General features: G+C 45.2%; 1 protein-coding gene across 2 annotated transcripts; it reads right to left on the bottom strand.

Annotated features, from left to right (window-relative positions):
* Nucleotides 1-1815: 1815 nt before the first annotated feature.
* Nucleotides 1816-15466, bottom strand: LOC144132898 (alpha-(1,6)-fucosyltransferase-like). Of its 2 annotated transcripts, XM_077665622.1 has the most exons (8): nucleotides 14708-15466; nucleotides 14186-14292; nucleotides 11355-11549; nucleotides 8840-8892; nucleotides 8588-8756; nucleotides 5925-6698; nucleotides 3808-3958; nucleotides 1816-2363 (listed from the first exon to the last, which is right to left on the bottom strand). In XM_077665622.1, the coding sequence occupies exons 2-8, from the start codon at nucleotides 14203-14205 to the stop codon at nucleotides 2061-2063; spliced, it is 1665 nt and encodes a 554-aa protein (XP_077521748.1). In that variant the 5' UTR covers nucleotides 14206-14292; nucleotides 14708-15466; the 3' UTR covers nucleotides 1816-2060. The 2 variants fall into 2 exon arrangements, with proteins under 2 accessions (XP_077521748.1, XP_077521749.1); XM_077665623.1 differs by lacking the exon at nucleotides 14186-14292 and having other exon boundaries at nucleotides 14708-14965.
* Between the last annotated feature and the right edge of the window lie 94 nt (nucleotides 15467-15560).

Here is a 15560-nt window from a genome sequence, read left to right as displayed (position 1 = left end):
CAAAGTTTACTCTGTTTCGTCAGGGTGCACTGACGGTGGACAAAAACTCGTTACTCATGGTCCTTCAATACTACAATGATCACGCTGAATGAATTACAAAAAATGTTGCGTGTCGCACCAACTGCATCCAGCAGTGCGTAGTGAGGACCGAATCAGCAACCGATATCAGTAGCAACTAACACTACCTACCGCAAGCCTTCATATTCAATGTACAAGGTGTGAAACCCCACCTAGCATATCAAAGCAACGCACATGCTCAAAAAATTAAACGGCAAGGTTTCTGCGGAGCCACCAACATTGCTTCCTTGAAGCATTTGACGAAACTGCCTATAAAAATAAATGGCACATACTAAGGGTGAAGTACAAACAATTTCAGTGATCACAGTTACTGAATTATGTGCAGCTTTTAGAACTCAGTTTGCCTTCGAGGCGGGTCCGGCGTCACTCCGATGCCGCCATCACATCTGCTTGGGTCAGGCGTGCTAGCCGGCTTGCGCCCACCCTGGTATGCGGCCGACCATGGGCCGCCATTCAGCCGAGATGATTGGGCGGTCAGGTCGGCTGCCAACCAGCATACCGCGTTGGCCTTTGCTCGGCATTCGACCAATGCCACTTTGGAACCAATCATAACTCGCTTCACTCCAAAAACAAAGAAAAATTGCGTCAGAGGTTGCTGATGCCAGAGCTCACAGACGGCGCTTTGATTGCAGGCCTGACCTCGAAAAGTTAAATGACAAAAGAAAACATGCGGGAGCGTCACAAGACAATTATGAAGCCTAGTCAGAAACAGTACAAGGGTGAAAGTTGGCCCAACGCAGTGGCTTGTGGGGAGTTTCATTGGGTAGGGCAGAGTCTCAGCCATTATGTGGGGTGCTCGATGAAGGCGGATTCACACTTTTCGGTCAATTAGTTATGGTTTCCCAAGCACTAGGAGAGAGGGAAGGGAGCCTAACAATAAGATTTAAAATTATCACACTAAATCCACGACTCGCCAGTGTGAATCCGCCTTTAGGGAGAAAGTAAAGGGAATGGCTTCAGAAGAGCTTGGGTTGCAGGGGCCAGCCACATAACGGCCAGCCACATAACATAGCGTCCCCGTCTGAATATTTGAAAAAAATATTTTTCAAAATTCATTTCTCAGAGTAGGCTCGAAGCTATTAGTCAAAACAATGCCCATCAGCTGTGAGAACTCTGCATACATTTTGGAGGCAGAAGACCTATTTGTCTCCATTAGGGCAAAAAAACGTGCCTTGTAGGACCAGTGAATCAGTGAAAACAAGCACACAGCCACTTTCGCGAGCTTCAAATGACATGCCACACTGAACGCTCACACATCAAAACCACTTTAACAGCCGATCAGACGTGCCCCTTTGCTACAATATTTATCGACAGATGGCGCCATCGTAGTGTTGGCAGATTCCCTGTTTAGAAGAAGCATGACTGAATTTGAGGGATTGTGCTTGCCTTGCGCTTAAGTTCCTGCATGCCATGGCTTCATGCAGCCAAATGGACAGCGTGCTAATGGCAGCATATGCTGGCAGTTTCCCTATTTTGAGGTCTCTTGCCCGTCAAAATAGTGCGTGTGTTCCTACACCATGTATTCTGTGCCCGAACACGGAGAGTGCAATAAACTTAAAAAGAAAAAAAATAATATTTTTGACCCTGCAAAAGCTAGCCACTGCAAAAATATCACTGCTGACATATCGCTTCCCAACCAAGTTTGGTTCCACTGGCATTATTTTACACACAAAAAGGATTCAAAGCTTCAAATTGAAGTTCTGACCTTTCCATTCAGAATATCACACAGGACACAAGTGCAATAAGCAAATATTCATAAACTTTATTACTTCCCAAGCACAAAATATCTGCCAAAAACCTAAACACACCTTAAAGTAAGAAGGGCCGCCCACTTTCCCACAGCAGTCCTCTTTATGCCTTTGGTTTGCCAATGGTGCCTTGGGGGGCGCACCACAGCAAGGGCTAAAAACCACCTCCAACTCATTCGCACACACATAAACACAGAAAAAAAAGACGTGTAAAAACAGGTAAAAAGTAGAGTGTCATTGCACGGGAAAGGGCACAACGTCCACCTTTTCCACGGCTTTAAAAGCCGGGTAAAGGCCAGAATGGCCTGTGCGCCGATTGACGCCCTTGCTGAAGCCGTCCCAGTGGTTGCCCGCAATGCCAAGTGTGTCACCGACACGCATGTCGATCTCATCGGCTGACCGGGCTGTGTGGTTGTATATGGCCACCTGGTTGTGAGGCTTCTGGCCCCCAAAGTAGTAGATGTCGTCCAGTGAACGAAAGCGGTCGGCAGCGTCCACGTATGACAACTGCATCATCTCGTACGCCAAGCGGCACACCTGCACATTGCCATACAGGCACCCGAGGTGAAGTGCAGGCTCACTCCTTTTTTTTATAATCTGTCTGGGACTATTCAGCTAAAGAACTGAATAAACTGGGTCAATATGAAAGCCTATAAAAAGATTCAAATGCTTAAAAGTACTCTGCTTATGCTGTTCAGCAAAGTTTTTCTTGTGAATATTGCAACATTCAGTGTCACTACTATATTTTTCACTTCAAAATATCTTTGCTATTTCCTGCTTGTTCTTGTCATCTCACACGGGAACTTCCCAATGACAAGACACTCACTCGCTAGCACGGAGAAAATGGCCACAACTTAAAACGAGATTTGAACACTAGTGCATTAACAAGTTTGGTATAAATGTAAAGCACTCAAATAACTGTAGCTATGTGCAAGAGTGTTTTGACATTTAAGTGCAGTAACTGTGGCAGGCAGTAATTTTGTACACACATCTCATATCAGCCCAGAAAATGCAACTAGTATTGAGTTCTCAGTCAGAGCCCGACAAATGCTGCACCTTCTTTCTTTACTGTCTATCAGAACAAAAGGTGACAGCCAACATTTTCTAAACTTCGTGTGCCCTGCCATGTTTACCATCAGATGCCTATGACAACCTGAAAACTTGCACTTGACTACTGTTGGCACATGTTTGAACCCCCCCCCCCCAACCTGCTTTTATACTCTCCTACTACTAAGACTTCCCTTTGCATGCCATTACACAGCAATTACATCACAAAACAGATAGCTTCGATGGACGCATAAAGAAGTACACTAGCATTTCAAATTTCTTAATTTAACGCATTCCATGGAAGGAGCAACTGACCGAGCTTCAAAGTGGGCACCAAAAATTTCACCCGTTTCGCTGGTACAAACAGCCGTGGAGCTTCTTTAATAAAGGTAAATTTGAAAGTATTTAATTATTTTTGCAGCATAATTAGTGACCCCAAGTAATTTATTGGATCAATAAATTGTAAATTATCTGAAAATGTAATTAAGCTAGTTATTTATTTGCTACTATGTCTGTCTCACAACTTCACAACATTTCAAAATGCCGCATCATGTGCATATTTACCACAGCCATTTCCACTGTGGGATGAAAGTCTGAAAATGGCGTCACTGGGTCAGTATTGTGACGGTAATAGTGGTTGCATGTCTAAAAAATAAATGAAAACAATAAACAAAAACAAAAGGTAACGATGGGTGTTGGCCACAGCACCTGAGCCGGTTGAAGTGAAAGAGAGAAAATGGGGAGCGAGAAAGGCTAGGGAAGAGATTTCATAAAACTATGCACCAGATCACATTCACGTGCACAAACACACAAAGAGAAAATGAACAGCACTTGCGTGCTGGTGACAGGGCGCAGATCTGCACCATGTGCGAGCGGTCAATGCCTCGCCAAGTGCCAACTAGAGAAATAGCAACTGAACTGCTTAGAAGCCTACCTGGGAGGAGAACGTGCAGACCAGGTAGTCGCAGCGGGAGAGCATGTGTATGTCAAGTAGGACTCCCCGCAGTGACTCGGAACTGTAGCGCTGCCCGAGGGAAGCCGTGTTCGCTATGCGGCTGTCCCCGAAAAAGTGGTAATCTGGGTACCTGCAGGGTGTCACAGCATACATTACACACACTCTTGTCACTCAGCCTGTGCTGAGAAACCTACAACAGCTCCACACCACAAAGAGCTCAACTTACTAATTTCGCTAACCTGTGAAAGTGTTCAAGACCTTGCTGCTGCCGACTTGGTGTACAGTAGCTGCTGTGGGATGTATCTTACTACGAACGGGGACAAACATTTAACATGCCACCTACATTATGTTAGTTCCTTACATGTCTTGACAAATTGCTTAAGCTGAAATTTTTGCACATGAAATTTCAATAGATGCGGTGTGTTTATTACTGCTTATCTCTAAAAGCTTTAGAGGCGAAATCTGGACACCTCCCAGCCTACACATTGAAAGAAAAAAAAATGTAGGGAACACAAATTAAGTGCTGGGAATGCAACAGAATTGAAGTGAATTCTGCTAGGCATTCTTCTCCACCTGTCTCATGGCTGTTCGCTGTGTATGCCGTTCCTGAGCCTTGCCAACCCAACACACAGAGCTGTCTAGAGGTGTCTGCACACAACCAAGTGCAGCTGCCAACTGACGCCGAGCCCGCCACAGCACTGCTACGTCACGTGAGCAGCACACCTGCCAACTCGGTCATGTCAAGTGGTCTCACGACATCACACACCCCGTCGACCAGACATGAAGGCGGTCGCCGATGGGATTTTTCTCCAAAGAGGCTCTTAATGCTGTCCGCATTAATGAATGAATTAATGAATCAGCTGTTTATTTAGAAAGGGAGGCTCGAGGCCGTTTGTTAACAAAAAAGGGCAATCCACTACGGGCCACGCTGTGCTCTTGGTATGATTCCGGCGCTGACGGCGACATGTGCCTCCACCACTACCGGCTTCCAAGTTTGCAGAATTCACGACGGAGACCCGAGGCAAGGGCACAGTCCATTTCTCAGGGCAATGAGGCCAAACTGACCGCATGAGAAGGGACATGTGGGAAGGAGATGGCGCTTCCGACACCTCCCCGTAATGACATCACTTCAAGAACGGCTGGGATAGCAGCAACCTGCGTCATGTTATCAATGCGATCTCGCCCTCTTCTAGTGCTGCGACAGCACTCCTTTTAATTTTATTATAGAGAGATTTAGCATCGCGCGATCCTTGTGCCACCAGTGCACACACGCCGATTGGTCCCAAAGTGGAAGGCGTGCAAGCAGCTGGATGGCGCCTGACATTATCTGGAGGGTGATCTGCCCATATGCGAAGGCTCCCCGTAGATGTGGCTGCTGATCGCGCCGTGCTAAAAATCTCGAATGTGCTTGGATTCCACACTAGAATTTACGCTGCATATAAGTGGATAGAAGGCTTAAAGTTCTACAGTGAAGTTGAGTACACTGCTGATTTTGGTACTCGCATTCTCGAAACTTCCGTTTCTGTTGAAAATTATGTTTTTACCACTTCAAGGTAACCACAGTTTGCTTTATGACTACCCAAAGGTGGAACTATTTGTAAATCAATGGGAGAGGCATTGAAAAGCCTAATCACTGTTTAGTGCATGTCATTAAAAAAACTTGCACAAATATTCGCAAAAATATTCGCACAGCCATAGAAAAAAAATCGGCTGAACCTAGTAAGACGAGCAAAAGCTCTGTTAAGGTAAGCACATGCCATACGCCTTTGTATAGCAAACAGCGCTTCATGCGATGTCCGGTAGCTGCGAGAGTGCTGTCGGCTCCGCATATGCAGCTGTTGCGAGGTGCAGCTAGTCATGCGATTCGGTAGTTGCGAGGCGAGCACCACCGGCTCAAAGCACGGAGCAATGGCTAGGTGTTGAGAGGCACGTGGCACTATGTCAGAGCCAAGCCTCCGCTGCTCCTGGTTTGAAGGTCAAATTTCATAGCCACATGACTTTCAGCTTTGTACAGCTTTCGCTCTAACCGGACCACATTCCTTCCCAGCCTCATGCGTGCCCGAAAATTTTTCATTCAATGTTCCCTGCCCACTCACTTGGTCTTGGCCTCGGACAGCAGCTTGGGGTCATCGGTGGCCAGGTAAACACGTCGTGTCGGGGGCGGGCCGCCCTTGAGAGCAAGTCGCTCGAAAAAGTCGTGCACATACTCCATGTACTCCTCGAGGCCGTGGAAGTCGGCCTCAGTGCCCACCTTGTCTGTGCGTCGCACATGCACCCCCACCACAGGACCCCGGAAGCCCATGTCATGAGCCGCCTGGTCCAGGTACCGCTGCAGGCTAGGCTGCGGCCGCAAAAGGAAGCCCAGCACTTGCGACACCCACCACAGGGCGGGCTGGCCGTGCAGCCGAGTCAGCCGCGATGCCAGCTCGGCGGGCACAGCAAGCGGCAGGAAGGCTGGTCGCGGCTGCACGTTGTCAATGATGGGCAGCTCGACGACGGGGGCGCCAGCCACATTGGCCGACCATGGCACCGCCCGCTGGTTGCCAACTTGTGTGCAGCTGTTGCTGACGGGCTGGAAGACTGTCTCCCAGCCGGCGGATGAGTAACGCCACCCCTTGGAGTGGAGTATCAGCGTGCGCTGGGTGGCGTAGGCAGTGATGAGGCAGTAGGTGGCGTGGTGCACCTGGCAGCCGTAGCCGCATCCCTTGTTGAGGCTGCACACCAGCTTGGGCGCCTTGCTGCAGTCCGTGGGGTGCTGCAGCTTGGAAAGCCGCGACTGCACCAGCTCGGTAAGGGCCCGCGACTCGGTTTGCCGCCATGAGTCATAGCCGTCCGCTCGCCGCATCTCTTCCAAATCTAGCTGGATTGTGCTATCGAAGAAGGAATCAAGATAAGGAGGAAGGTTGTTTCTGGCCAAAACTCAACTGGACTGCTTCAATTCCAGCACACTGATGCTGAGATTGGCATTGTTCCCAAACCGAAACGCAGCCCATTGGAAACTGCAGCTATAAACTCGTTATGCTCAACAGCACGGTGACCCGTCTACTTAGCCATGTACCACCTTTCTAAAGACAATAGAGACCAAACGGTACACTTCAGGGCTTAGTGCATTGTTCGTTTTGCATCACCAGCATTTCCAATCCTTTCAAGGTGATAGGAACATCATCCCTCCGAATCCTTGAACTTCAGAGATGATACAAAGGCCACGCTACATGGTTTAAAAGCAAACTTCTAGAGCTCTTCACTTTTGAAAAAGGCTGCATGTGGCAGGTAACTTGCAACTGCATGTAAGTGATGGCTATCCTGAATGAACACCAGTCGTTTCACCAGCTGTACATGCTAAGCTACCAACTAAGCACTTCAGAGGACATGCACAGTTACCACATATGAAGAAGCATGAATGCTGAGTACAGTCCTTTGCACAACCCTGCTGGCCAATCATTTAGTATTGATGTACCAACCTGCACCGAATGCACCATCAGCACCGAAAGGTATATGGGATTCAGGAGCCACGAAAAATATGAACTGTCATGCGCAACATGATAGGTGGGAGTAACGTGGTAGTGGTGGAGCTCCAGCGCACTGCACCGTGAAGAATGCAGGAGGCCCTTACTATTTTGAAGCAGTTCTGCTTTGACGGTCCGGATAGCATGCATGCAATAAATCATTAATGGAAACACAAACACAGTCATTGCCAAGCTGTTCTCATCTCAAAATCAGGCAACCATTGCCCAGCCTTTCACCAAATAAATTTACCATGATGCAAGCAGTTCTTGCACCATGGTCATGTCATAGCAAATCTTCAGATTTACTATGACATGACTACCAATCTGAACACCTTCTGGCACTACAAGATCAGAACATGAGCATAAAAGATAAACTACAGAGAATGTGACGAAACTGTACACTATTCGCCATGTTCTCAACCAAGCAGGCAACAAGTAAATTGCGCTACCAGGAAAAATTGTAGAACTAAAATTGCGTCATGAGAAAGAAGATGATTACTGGTGGTATTTATTGGTGCATGTGCACTAGGGGCTGGAGCTAAGCTAGTTGGATCTGAGTCACAGTTTTAGTGTCAACAGAATACACAACACAAGATAAGCATGAGAAATGAGGTCGCTGGCAGCCCGGTGAACCGTGGTTCTTTTCCTGCGTTTTCATCCCGCTTAGACCAACACGAAAACTATTAGTTACCAGGAAGATTCTGCAAGTGTTCGAACGTCCAACCACATATCAATTACTCCTTGATATGCTTTGAGGCCTTTGTCACAGTATAAGAATGATGGATGCAAGCTCATATTACAGAACCAACTTCCAAGAAAATGAATTCACAATGCGACGACACAGAAATGCACACTATATCAGTGGTGTGCCTGGCTTGCTTCTCGAGTGTGCTTAGCAAGCCTGTCACCATTAACCTGGCAGCCATTCTGCATACAGCACATACAGTGGCCAACGACATGGTTTCTGGCTGCATCTTTTGATAAAGCACTGGTGTGAAGTTAAACATTGGCCAAAGTTATGCAAGAAAGCAGTATGCATAATAGTGTACAAGCAAAGACTAACTCTTGTAGTCAGCACGGTAAGTGAGAGTGCATTTTGGCCTCTCTTGTGCTTCTTAGCTCCCCCCCCCCCCCCCCAATCCCTACTTCAACTTGACATTTTATTAATGCATCTCGGCTCAGTTTCAGTTCCCCTTACACAAGTCATCCTGCTTCAAACAAGGTTCCACAGATATGAAAAGATGAGAACACACCGGCGGTGCACAGCCAGGTCGTCAATAATGCGCTGCAAGTTGGCATGGTCCTCTTTCTTGAGGTTGGGCAGCAGCTTCTTAAGCTGTGCCCGAGCGTAGAACCAAAGTTCTTGGACCCCATCCGCCACACGGCGACGGCGAACCTCATACTCCTCGCTTGGTTCACACACTGGTAGGAAGAAGGAGAGGGAGAGAGAGATAAGGGAAGTGGTCCTCACTGCCTCAGATAGCTTCCCTAAACTCAGCACCTACCTGTGTGCTGCTGTTGCCTTGCGCTGCTGTGTTCTTCCTTTTTGCTGGGCTCCCTGTGAGGGGAACCAGCAAGATGAAACCCAGCAGTGAAAAATCACATAGTCTTCAGACCCAAGCCATTTAGGATATATCCCAAGTAAAAGTGTTAGTCACATCAGCATGCGAGTTTGAATAACACTGTTTCTACATTGAGTTGTTGAGAGATTTCGTCTCTCCCTGTTCTAGCTTCCCTAGTTAGCTGAGGTAGCATAGCTAGTGCCTCAGTTCGAGAGTGATGGCAGGTCCAAGCCTAGGATAAATTTTTCTTCAGCTGCAAGCGCCTGAAAATGGTGCCCAGTTTATTTTTTGCAACTATGTGGCTGCACTTGGGTCAACATTATTTTCAAACATTCCTTCGGTATTAATATAGTTCACTAAACCAGCATTGCTGATACCCTGGGCTAGAATGGGAGGTATGACTGGAAGGTAATAAGGAAGGTAATCTAAGCATGACAACTGAATTAATTGCATCTAATTTTATGTATACTTGAAAGCAACTGATAACACAGTAGAATCTCATTAACTTAAGATCATTTAATTAGATCTACCACTTTATAGATGTCCTGGTTCAGTAAAAAAAAATTATAAACCTTTCCATTATTCGAACTCAGCATAAATGAGACAAACTTTCGGTACCCCCTGAAGCTTGTATTAACACAGGTTTTGTGTATATTCAGGAAAGCGCATACATTCTCTCTGAAACGCAAAAGTGAAATTATAAATAACGCGTCTTGTCTGAGCCACAGCAGATGAAAGGTCATAAGTGAATACCACAAGAAAGGAAGGCTGGCATTTAAGTACGTTCAGAGCATCAGCATTCTTTAAATATGTCACAAAGAAGTAACCCATTATGAAATGTCAGCCGCTCTGGTGCACATATGCTCCAAAGGCGGCTCCCCGAACTGGTTATAATATATACAGTCAAAACAAGCATGCTTACAGCCATTTTTATGACGCAATGTGAAACTGCAGCCACCTTGCACTTTAAGTTGCTGCGCGTCGTGCTTTATGCTGCGCATGTGGCTATAGACAGCATGCATGAAACACTGTCAAATTTGATTTGCATCAAAGGAATTCATCATTTGAATTTGTTTGAAACATCTGCTTTCTTTTTAATAACTTCAACACATCACAAGGACCTACAAATGCATTTACTCCAAGAATCAAGCTGTGGTCAAAAGTGGTGTGTCATAAAATCGTGTGAAATGCTTTTTCTTGCGTTTAAGTTTTGTGCACAAGAACAATGTGTGGTTTACTGTGACCGCAGCTACACATACTTCACATGTAGGTTCTGCTTGTTTCATGAGAATAATAGCCTTGTGGGCATAGCTTCGACATGATGCTCTTAAACGAATTTCACTCTTCCAAGACAGCCTTTACTATGCACAGACCGGTACCTGCTTCATTATCCCACGCAGAGAGCCATTTACCTGTCTGTCTAATGCGTAATTTGCATTTCGAAGGGAGGCTAGCAAGTGCAATGAAAAGCCACTGCTGAATAAAATAATAATAATAATAATAATAATAATAATAATAATAATAATAATAATAATAATAATAATAATAATAATAATAATAATAATAATAATTGGTTTTTGGGGAAAGGAAATGGCGCAGTATCTGTCTCATATATCTTTGGACACCTGAACCACACCATATGGGAAGGGATAAAGGAGGGAGTGAAAGAAGAAAGGAAGATGAGGTGCCATAGTGGAGGGCTCCGGAATAATTTTGACCACCTGGGGATCTTTAACGTGCACTGACATCGCACAGCACACGGGCGCCTTAGCGTTTTTCCTCCATAAGAACGCAGCCGCCGCGGTCGGGTTCAACCCGAACCCGGGAACTCCGGATCAGTAGTCGAGCGCCCTAACCACTGAGCCACCGCGGCGGGGCTGAATAAAACAGAAATCCTACTTTCCCGTCTCGAACCCTGTGTGCCCCACAATTCTACAGCTGAAAAAAATTATTTTTTTACCACTTCAGCTGCAGCAATATTGTTGTTGCTAAGCAAAAATACACATCTAGCCTTGGACCTGCTCTAAAGCAGTCTCAGCAAACCTTAAGACGCAGCATCAATCACATCCTCCTGATAAATCATTGCAATCATAGCTGTAATGGTTGTCTCGCAACCATTACATTTTGTATTTGCATATCGCCTTGATGTGTCTGTGACTATGACTGTTCCTTATTAAATGTCCATTTATAGTTTTTGTCGATTATTTTTTATTTACTTTGATTATGATTACTTACTGTTTATAGTCCATTATTAACTATTATATCACAGGCACATAATTCGTGCTCAGTGTGTTGCATACTGCCCGCTACAAGACACAGATGTGTTCCGATGTGTTATGTCGTCAGTTCTTGCACCAATTTGTCCCCTTAGCAATAACGAGTAGTCACTGCTTCTGTTAGATATCAACCTCTTCTTACATGTAACAACAATATTCTTGCTAATGGGTAAACCACTCACCTAATGGAATTGAGCAAAGATCGCAGCTCCTCGTTCTGCTGTTTGAGTGACTCGAGCTCCCCCACAGCCCGTGTGAGCCTTGCCAGCACTTGCTCGTCCGGCTCACTGCTGTGGAACAGTGGTCCGCTGATCATCAGCACGACCAGCAGCCACATGACGAGCACGCAGGCAATCAGCTTGCCCAAGCCCATGGCCCTGTATGGAGTATTTCTTTTATTTCCGCATCAGACAAAACACGGAGCCTGATGCAGGGACCGAGGCTAAAGACTGGTGGTGCCTGACGAGGCCTCTGACCCTAAAGTGTCCACAGCGGTACGGACACAATACGAATCTTAGAACAAAATAATAAAGTGTGCTTCCTGTAATCACAAAAGATAACAAAAAACTCTACATTTGACACTTGTACACAAACGTATTGCACATACTGTTGCACAGAAATGACACATAACAAATCACACATACTAGGGCGCTACGAAAATTACATGAATAAATCAGCACAAATAGCTGTTGTACAAAATCATACAAAAAAGATATAATTGTGTCAGTAGAACTGAATAATACTGCTTGAAACGACACAAAAGCAAGATAAGAGCAATTTATAGAGTAATTCTGTGTTATACAGAGTTTTATGTTTCTTATGTGAGACGACAGTAAAACATTAAAAACACTGTTCTTTTATGGCTGTACTTAAATTGGCAAGATAACAACAGCTCTCTAATCTGGCGTTTAAATGCTTTTAATTTGCATTCAAAGTTTAGCTTACCTTAAAATTTGTTTACTATCCCAGGTATTTGATACGCCACTGTTTGCCTTCCATAATTTGTTTGGATTTTTGGTGTTCGATGTTTTCGGTGCCTCAAAAGGTATTCAGCGTTTTCAGAGTCAATAATTCCGTACAATTTCTTCTCATGCATTACTTGCAGAGCTTTTAAATAATATAACTGGTCTGCCTTTAGAATGCCGTGTTTCTTAAACAGAGGAGCGGTTCTTAAGTCCTGTGCATCCCCACGATAAGATTCAAAGCAGCGCAGGATTTTCTTCTGCAAAGTAATAAGCTTAGTATAATTGTATTGTGTAGTAGTGCCCCAAACCATTAAGCCGTACATCAATTTGTAGTAAAAAAGTGAATAAAAAATGTTCTTTTTTAGCCAGAGAGGTATGAGTGCAGATATTCTGTAAAGACATCCAACTGTGCGGGCAAGTTCTACACTTAGGTTTCTTACGTGTACAGACCAGCTCAAGTCTTCCTAAAATCAAACCCCGAGAAATTTTGGAAAGATGCACAAGGTAGTCATTTACGGAAGATTCTAGCGTCAGTAGGTTATGCGAAGAGAAGAAAACATTGGTAACATCAGCATACATTATGGTTTGGGCAGAACTATCTATTTTGACAATGTCATTGATATAGACAAAAAATAGTAATGGGCCCAACATTGACCCTTGTAGTACTACTCGTTTTAGTTTCGCGAGTGTTGATACAGCATCATTAATTTTCACCAACTGAAAACTACCATTCAGATAGCTATTTAGAAGATCTAGTATAATACCTCGGACACCGTTTCTTGAAAATTTGTTGAGAAATTAATTGAACTGTATGGAATCAAAAGCTTTCTGAATGTCTAGAAACAAACCTAGTGTATATTTTCTACATTGCACGTTTTAAATTATCCCGTCTTTGACGTGTACGAGAGCATGTTCTGTCGACCGATGCTTGCGAAAGCCACTGACGTTGAGTTATCACCTGATGCTTTTCAAAAAATTAAACTCGTCTCTCATGAATGACGCTTTCAAATATTTTAGATATTGCAAGGAGTACTGAAATAGGTCGGTAGTTACATAAAGTATTTGCATCACCTCCTTTGAATATTGCAGGGACTTTGGCAACATTTAATTGTTTAGGAAATACGCCTGTTTTTAGAGTGAGGTTAATTATGTGGCAGAGAACATCACATATCAAAGGTGATCACTTGGACGAAGTTCATCCACCCCTGGAGATATATTATTTTTACCGATTATACTTGAAATTTCACTTGGATCAGTAGGCCTCAGGAAAAGAGAGTGACTCAATATTGTGTCCACTGGCATACTGTCGTCGCAGACAGTTGCACTCGTGATATTGTAGGAGCCAGCCTCCACAAAATGTGTGTTCATTGCATCAGCTAGCTGTTCACCGATGAGTGTTTTAACATCGACTACGAGCTGCGCAATCCTATCCCTAGCTCTTGTTCTTGAAGAGAGTGAGTTTACAACCTCCCATATTCGTCGCTGATTATTATATATGCTCTCAAAAAGATTCTGGTAGTAGTACTTTTTTGCTTTTCTTAACTCGGTCGTCAAAGCATTCCGGTACTTCTTAAACTCTGTCAATGTATTTGGATCTCGTGAACGAATAAAATCATGGAAAAACTTATTTTTTATTTTGATACAATGATAAAGCTCAGAATTAATCCAACGTTTCTCGTGTTTTCTTCTATTACGACCGGACGGCTGTAATACAGGAAGTGCGGTGAACCGCGTAGTAGAGAAAAGAATTTCTTGTAAGCCCTGTCTGCATTCTCCTCATTGTATACCTCACTCCAGCCAATCAGACTGACCAAGTGGAAAAAATTCTTTTTGGATTTCAAGGTTTACGGCTCGTCTACCTTCTCTTTTATTATTGTGCGTTATTTTTGAGTAATTTTATTTTGCCGTGCTGCGTGCACAACTTGCAACCGACAGGCCGACATGTGAACTCAGCGTTCACGTTGCGTGACCAACTTCATTATTTCGAGAAACAACTGTTCCCATAAGACAGGTGTCCATCACGACCCTCTCGCCCCTCGAACCCTCACCTTAGTGCTTTCGCCGTCATCCTCACCCTCAGCCTGGCGCTCGAACTCTCGGCGCCGTCGGTGGACTTTGTGAACCACGGTTAGGCCACGGACCGTTCGGATAGCCTCTGAAGAGCGCAAGCACAAGCGGGTTCTTGAACGCACACTGTGGCAACAAAATACGCAGAAGCCTACACAAATGCGTACGAGTACAGTCGAGTGGTTGAGGAGCCACTGTGCTGTACTGTACATACTTCAGCGACCACAATGGCAATGATCGTAGCCGTGGGATCGGCAGTGCAAAACAAGTTTCGCATATGTACAAACACAACGTGGTTTCGTTTGCATACGTAGCGGTTGTAACGTAGACTGTCGACCGAGCGTCGGTCGAGAGGAGTAGCGCTCGCGCTACCACCCTCTTGTCATGCTCGCGTTGACCTCGCGACCACTTCACGGTGACGATTGCAACGCGACACCCATAGCTCTCGCTGTCGTATACACGTCACGCGATAGCGCAGGAGGTCCATAATTTATCCCACTCACATGGCTTTCCGTAGGCGATGACTTCAGTGCCTCCTTTGCAATTTGCTCCGATGTAGTACGCTGCTCTCTAGCCGCCTTCGATGCATTTTAGCACACTGGTCTCCGCGGGCCCCGTGGAATGCACGGCCATGCTGCGCGCGGAAGCATGCTTCGAGGCCGGCGCGCGTATCTGCAGCCAAGTTTCTCACTGTCGCCGTGGCTGAAACGGCCAGCTGTCTTGATCAACACCTCATCTTCGTGGGAACCCGATCAACCCCCATTGCTCGAGCAAGAATCCAGACCAATCCAACTTGAATCCAGTTTAGGGTTCAAATAACAACAAACAATTGTTGTGCAACTCTACGAGTTCTGTGAACATCTTTCATGATTAGTAGAATGTCGAGTCATCTGTTACAGTCCAATAAATTACTCGGCGTTCAAACAACTCTGTCACAAACAGTTGACGCGAACATACTGTGATTAACGTGCTTTAGTGCTTCACTCTCAAGTCGCGGCCTTCTCGGGCTCTTAGCAGGCTTGTAGCAGAGTACTCAGTTCAAAGTCTTGGACCAGTTGATGTCCTCGTGCTCATCGGCTGTCTCTAAGTCTTCTGCAGTTCATAACTTTGTTTAAGTTCTTAACGTCGTAAAAAGCAGCGTTAGAGTTGAGGATTTCAGACATAACTTCACTAGCGAAACCACGGGACACCAGGAGAAGAACACAGGACAAGCGTTGTCGTGTGTTGTTCTTTTCTCGTGGTTTCGCTGGTGAAGTTATGCCTAGATTTGTCGAGCATCAATAATTTAATTGGCAATGAAAAATGAAGACGCTTACAACATTTTAATGCAAGGATGTTTAGCGTTGTTATTTATCT

Source organism: Amblyomma americanum, chromosome 5 (genome assembly GCF_052857255.1).
Source record: "Amblyomma americanum isolate KBUSLIRL-KWMA chromosome 5, ASM5285725v1, whole genome shotgun sequence".
Taxonomy (NCBI): Eukaryota; Metazoa; Arthropoda; class Arachnida; order Ixodida; family Ixodidae; genus Amblyomma; species Amblyomma americanum.
This window is presented reverse-complemented; position numbering and strand designations above follow the sequence as displayed.

Excerpts from the sequence above, each read along its gene's own strand:
- LOC144132898 (XM_077665622.1), bottom strand. The coding sequence starts at position 14,205 with ATGACGGCGAAAGCACTAAG. Across the intron at positions 11,550-14,185 it reads ATGACGGCGAAAGCACTAAG|GGCCATGGGCTTGGGCAAGC; the intron begins GTGAGGGTTCGA and ends TACTCCATACAG. Across the intron at positions 3,959-5,924 it reads CTGTCCGAGGCCAAGACCAA|GTACCCAGATTACCACTTTT; the intron begins GTGAGTGGGCAG and ends GACACCCTGCAG.